This window comes from Dipodomys ordii, unplaced genomic scaffold, assembly GCF_000151885.1.
Source record: "Dipodomys ordii isolate 6190 unplaced genomic scaffold, Dord_2.0 Scaffold28, whole genome shotgun sequence".
Taxonomy (NCBI): domain Eukaryota; kingdom Metazoa; phylum Chordata; class Mammalia; order Rodentia; family Heteromyidae; genus Dipodomys; species Dipodomys ordii.
In genome coordinates, this window is record NW_012267244.1 from 649,700 (window position 1) to 655,977 (window position 6,278).

At 46.2% G+C, this 6,278-nt stretch overlaps 1 protein-coding gene across 2 annotated transcripts in view; it reads left to right on the forward strand.

Moving 5' to 3' along the window:
* Window positions 1-3,150: 3,150 nt before the first annotated feature.
* Window positions 3,151-6,278, forward strand: part of Arrdc3 (arrestin domain containing 3) — a 30,058-nt gene continuing 26,930 nt past the window's right edge. For both annotated transcript variants that reach the window (XM_013015920.1, XM_013015921.1), the window contains exon 1: window positions 3,151-3,665. In XM_013015920.1, coding sequence (XP_012871374.1) covers window positions 3,386-3,665 — 280 coding nt within the window. In that variant the 5' untranslated portion in view covers window positions 3,151-3,385. The remainder of the gene's footprint in view (window positions 3,666-6,278) is intronic.

The window sequence follows — 6,278 nt, forward strand, 5'->3', positions numbered from 1 at the left end:
CCCATGACCGACAAAAAAAAAAACAAACAAATATATGGATGATGCTTTGTGGAGAACCCTTACTAATGAATATTTCTTAAAAAGTTAAGAGTTTAATTCTCATCTAGAACCCTAGTTTAAAAAAGCCCAAGGGCAACCATGCACCAATGGCTTACTTCTGCAATTGTGGCTACTCAGGAGGCTAAGTTCTGAGGACCACAGTTCAAAGTCAGCTTGAGCAGGAAAGTCTATGAGACTTTTATCTCTAATTAATGATCAAAAATCTGGAAGTGGAGGTGTGGCTCAAATGTTAAAGTAGTAGCCTTGAGCCGAAAAGGTCAGGGACAGAACCTAGGCACTCAGTTCAAGCCCCAGGACAGGCAGAAAAGAAAACAAAAAGCCCATCTTCTTTGTTGTTATTTTTTTTTTTTTTTGCCAGTCCTGGAGTTTGAACTCAGAGTCTGGGCTCTGTCCCTGAGCTTCTTTTGCTCAAGGATAGCACTCTACCATTTGAGCGCCACTTCCGGCTTTTTCTATTTATGTGGTATTGAGGATTTGAACCCAGGACTTCATGCATGCTAGGCAACCACTTAGCACTAAGCCATATTCACAGCCCTTTGAAGCCTTGGGTTCGATTCCTCAGTACCACACAAACAGAAAAAAACAGAAGTGGTGCTGTGGCTCAAGTGGTAGAGTCCTAGCCTTGAGCAAAAAGAAGCTCAGTGGCAGTGCCCAGGCCCTGAGTTTAAACTCCATAACTGGCAAAAACAAAACAAAACAAAAAACAAAACAAAGCACAGTAAAAAGAATTAAGAATAGCAAAACAAATAATACAATAACTTGAAAGAGTTAAGAGTTTCTAACACATGGAATAGTGAGCTTTCTTAAGAGTTTCTAACACATGGAATAGTGAGCTTTATAGAGATAAGATTAATTTAAAAATAATTTTCCAAACTACAAATGAATTCAATTCAAAATAACTTTATTAAGTGAAATTCTAATGTACAAATTATTTTTTTCAGAAGCCAAGTTATAGTCTAATTAGAGAAATATTACTAAAATTCAGCTGTTGACCACTAGCTTTTAATAATTTTAAATATAAACTTGACAATGGGCTCATGCAGTCATTGAGTACATTTCTTATCAAGCATTGTAGCCTCCTCCTTTGTTTCCCCTTCCCATCCCTTCCCGCTCCCCCTCCCCCCCCCCACATACACTCCTCTTTTAACTTCACTTCTGGCTCAATGTTATTTAATGCCTACCATCAACTATACAGAAAAAAAGTTGACATTTTACAAATTTGCAACTTTCACCACTAGAGGGAGAGAAAACACCAATTAGTATCTGTTATCAAAGCCAACACAGGGTCCAGGTACTTGCCTTTTCCACCAGGTGTCAACCGAGAGGGGTTAAAGATTTCTTTTTTCACTTAAATATACAAATTCATAATTTTAAGCATGAGCATCTAAACTCGAAATAAATGGCTTGCCCTTTAATTTTCTATTTATACTACAGATGTATTGAGTCCAAGAGATTGAAGAATGCCTTGTCAACTAAATTCCAACTACAAAAATTTCAGTTTATTTTGAAATAAAGAAATCAGCAAGATCACTGAATTTAATTTATTGTGATTCATAGGTTCAATATCTCCAAATACATTATGCAAAAAAAATCTAAAATGCTTAAACATGGACAAATAAAAAGCTTTCAAAGTATTTTGGTCGTGTATATACAGTTCCAGTTCTGTATTCTTATTTTCTATATTTCTTGTTTTCTATATCTTGCCAGTTGCTTGCCAGTAATCTGAGTTTAGGTCACTATGTTCTGAACTTCAGTGAGACAAAGGTTATTTCTTATTAAACAAAAACATTCAAAAGAAGAGTAGAAACGGAAATTAAGAATAAAACTTGGCAAAATGAAGTCTCATTTATTTAGCAAATTCCGCTTCCTAAAAGCCATCGTGTGTTCATCACAAATTTCCAACAAAGACTTTTCCATATTTAGTAGACATTATGTCAGCTAAACCACCAACCATGTCATAGGGTCCCTTACAAGGTAGTACTTGGGAGGAGGGGAGACCTCTATTCTTAACTTGTATGGATGGATTCAGGAGCCATCATCATGCCAGACCCTGCAAATCTAGCGTAGGTGGTGTCTTGAAAAAGGACTTTTCCTTCTGTGGAGGAAGTGGTTAAACCTTCCCCCAAGTGTCATCAACCAAACTTGCTTTGTTTTCTTGTGGTTTTTATTTTTATTTTTTTATGTTTTGTTTCTGGTGCTAAGAGATGAAGGAGAGGGCAATGGAGGAGAAACACCGTCCCTGACCATTCAATAATACTGGATTTTCTTCCAGACTCCTTAGGCCTGGCTTGAGTTCGTTTCCACCCAGCCTACAAAGTACTGCATTTATTTTGTATTTTGTTTTTGTTTTTCTCATCCAAGCCAAGAATGCTCTTGACTGTGAACAAGACTCCTTGTCTGTCTCTTGATACATTTTCTTTTATTAAATTCTTCAGATTAGGTGGTGCCACCAGCGGCTGGCCCAACCGGTTTTGCCCAGCACCAACCACCACCACCACCACCACCACCACCACCACCACCACCACCTCGGTTCACACAGCACTTTTTCCTCCACCCATCCAAGACAGTTGGGCAAAAGCCTGCAGGCCGGGTAAGGCGTGCATGCAGACGTGCGTGCATGCAGACGTGCGTGCCCGCACGCTCGGAGCCGGTCCCTCTGCAGTTCATCCTTGGCTGGTTTCGCCTCGGCTCCTCGCCCAGACCCCCCCTTCCCCCCACCCCCGGCACCATTCTCTCTGGCTATTACAGAGTGCTCGGTAAAGGGTCTCCCGATATCACGACGAGGCTTTACGGTAGCCGGCCCTACCAATCCGAGCCCACAATAAAGAGAAGTCGAGCCTCCCGACAGCGCCGTGTCTTCTCTCCCCCGAGCTCCACACCTACTGTACCCGGGAGCGAGCGAGCCAGCCAGCTAGCGAGTCGGGGAGCGAGCCTGGGGGAGCGCGCGAGCCGGGCGCGGGCGGGCACGCGCAGGGAGGGCGGACAGCAGCCGCGGCGTGCGCCTGCGCGCTGGGGTTGTTTTTCACAAAGCTGCTCTTAAAGTGAGCTGGCAGGCTCCAGCCGCCCGTCTTTGTAAGGAGACCACTGAGACGAGCAGGAGCGCGGAGCCGCGGCCGCCCTGCTGCTCTGACTTTTTAAGAAATCTCAATGAACTATTTGTAGGGAATCACTGATCCTGCCTGCGAGATTCTTTTCTTTTTTGGGGGCGAACCCAGCAGCCCAGGCACCGATCAGTGCGAGGTGAAGATCACATTTTATATGCGATCTTGACTTTTTCCCCCCCTTTTTGTCTTACATTCTATTTTTATAGATTTTTGTTATAATCATGGTGCTGGGAAAGGTGAAGAGTTTGACAATAAGCTTTGACTGTCTTAATGACAGTAATGTCCCTGTGTACTCCAGCGGGGATACTGTCTCAGGAAGGGTGAATTTAGAAGTTACTGGGGAAATCAGAGTAAAATCGCTTAAAATCCATGCAAGAGGACATGCGAAAGTACGCTGGACGGAATCTAGAAACGCCGGCTCCAATACTGCCTATACCCAGAATTACACTGAAGAAGTGGAGTATTTCAACCATAAAGACATCCTCATTGGGCACGAAAGAGGTAAGTTTTTTTGGTAGAAGTCATTAGACACGTTTTCTTTAGAAAAGGACGTGTTCACCTCCTCCCCCCCACCATCCTTCTCCTCCCCACCTCCCCAATTCCTCCCCCCCCCCCCCCCCCCCCCCCTAACGTGGCCGACTGCTACCAGAGCACAGCACTTTGGTGAAGGTTAGCAAAGTTGGGAAGATTGGGGTTCTCTTGACGTTCGTCGTGTGTTCAGCCGTAGTGCATGCAGGCATCTGCAAAGTGACGGCGGACTGCACCCCTGTGCCCGGCTTGCTCTGTGCCATAACTTGTAATGGCTTTGCACCTCACTTAAAAATTCAACTTAAATACAACCCGATCGGTTCACTTCATAGGCTGTTGAATGAAATGCTTTAAAAAAAAAACACACGGCAGCCCAACAGCAGCTTTTATTTCCTTTTTATATTTACCACCTTGGGTCTAAATTTTATCTCCAGGGCAGAAATGAGGTAACATTTTTTTTAAAAAGAAGTCTAATAGATGTGTTTGGTGGTTGTTTTTTTTTTTACACGTGCAAAAGACTTGATCATTGTTCTTTGATAAAGGACTGCCGTGGCTTATTTTGACATATGGTATCCAACACCCCACGTGTGTTTTCCCCTATTCTTTCCAATTCCTTTAAAAATGTACATGAAACATTCTTTATTTTAAAGGCTAGTCATCTGTCATTCTGGTAAGTGTTAAGGCAGTTTTAGCAGCCATTCAGGGTCCGTAATTTTCTTTCCTAGCATCATGTCTAACTTTGGAACGTGCATTCAATGAAACCCATGGCAGTCAGATGGAATTGAAAAGTCTAAGGCACACGGGCTTTGGATTTTTGGTTACAAGACGAAAGATAAAGCGTTGTCAAAGGGAGAAGGGGTCCCGAGGTTTCCAATCTATTGTTTAAATGGCTACATTGTGAAAATATAGGAGACTCTAAGCTTGTTTTTCTAAGTTTCCACCCTTTGTTAGAAGCGGTTCAATCCTGTTTCGGACCAGTTCTGGGGGGTGGTGAGGAGGGGCGCTAGTTCTGCTCTCTGCAGATTGGTTACACGCGTCAGGTGGTGGCGATGACTTAATTCCTAGCCCAAGAAGAATATAATGTTAAAACTGGTTATGTAATTTGTGCTTCTCCTTTTTAATGCAGTATTTAGTGCAGATGTCGACAGTTTTTCAGAAAGAATAGAGGTCGCTTTGCCTTTATTCTATTTGAAATGTCTATCGATGAGAAGTACTAATTCAACTAGAACGAGTGAGAAATGAAGGATGCTTGGAGCTACAGCATTACTGCATCATTTTTTGAAATATCAGGGAGGAAAAGATACTTTAGTGGGATTGTTTGTCAGTTACACAGAGGTACTTGGCATTCTGAAACGATTTCCAGTTCTTCTCTCCAAACATTAGCACAGATAGGAAACATTCAGAGCCTAATGGCAATGCTGTTAATTGTTGGAAAGCATACAAATGAGTTTGTTTGAGCCTCCAGAACCTTGCAGCCTTTTTGTTTTAAGTAAAATGGGTGGGAAGAAACAAAGGTGCTCATGAAAGGAGTTCTGACTTGTAATGGTGGAAAAGTAGAACAATGAGTTACGGCCTAAACATAATCTCCTTCGTTGCACCATGATTTCCTGATGAAAGAACCTAAGTGCCCTGCACACACACAAGCACACCCCTCCACGAGATCGGCCCCCCAAAAACCCTGCAACGCGTGGATGAGCTCCTTCCTAAGGTTGGAATAGTTTCAATGACTTAGAAACTGGGAGCTCTCAAACTAGCCTGGTCGCCGAGGCCCCGCCCCGGGCGCCCGGCGACGGGCGGAGCTGGGTTTGTTAGCCTGTTGCTAAGGCGATGCCAGGCGCTGATTGGACTGGGCCGAGGCGGGTGGGGCGGGCGGGCGGGCTGGAGCTGGTCCGACCCGGCTTGGAACCGGCGTGCGCCGGTAAAGGTCCCTCCAGAGCTGCTGCCCCGCCCCTGCCCGCCTGCGGGGCCCGGGTCCTGGGGCGCGCACCCCTAGTCGCGCCAGGGACCCCTGGAAGGAATGGCTTCGGGTCTCTGATGCGCCGCACGCAGGGGCTCCTGCTAGTCTTTACAGGTGTCCAGTGCCCGTGGGCGCAACTTTAGTTAAAAACCCTGTTCCTGGTGAACTTGGGTGGGAAGGGTGCGCAAGACGCCTCCTTTGGGGCGGGAAGGGTGGGGAGATGAGAGGAGTCGGTGGTTTCTGTAGGTGCCGGGCCCCTCCCCGCCGAAGCCAAGCGCGTTTGCCAGCCTGCCCGGCTCCCCACGCCAGCTACCTTGATTTGACCTGAGGATGGAGGGATGGCCGGGGCCCGAGAAGGGAGAGGGGTTCAAATGTGGAGATCTTGGGTTGGGGGGGGGCGCAGCAAGTATCTCGCCCTTCCTCCCGGGCCTTTTTTTTTTCCTATCCTCCCCCGCCCCCACCCCTCAGACACCCCTTTTTATCCCTTGGCGGTGGCTGTAAAGGTGTCTGAGTGGCCCGAGCCAGATCGAACCGGTCACCGGCTGGGGCGGGGAAAGCGGAAGCGCGGCGGCCCCGCCTCCGCCTCCCGGCCCAGCAGGCTAGGCTGCGCGCAGGGCGCGAGCGCGAGC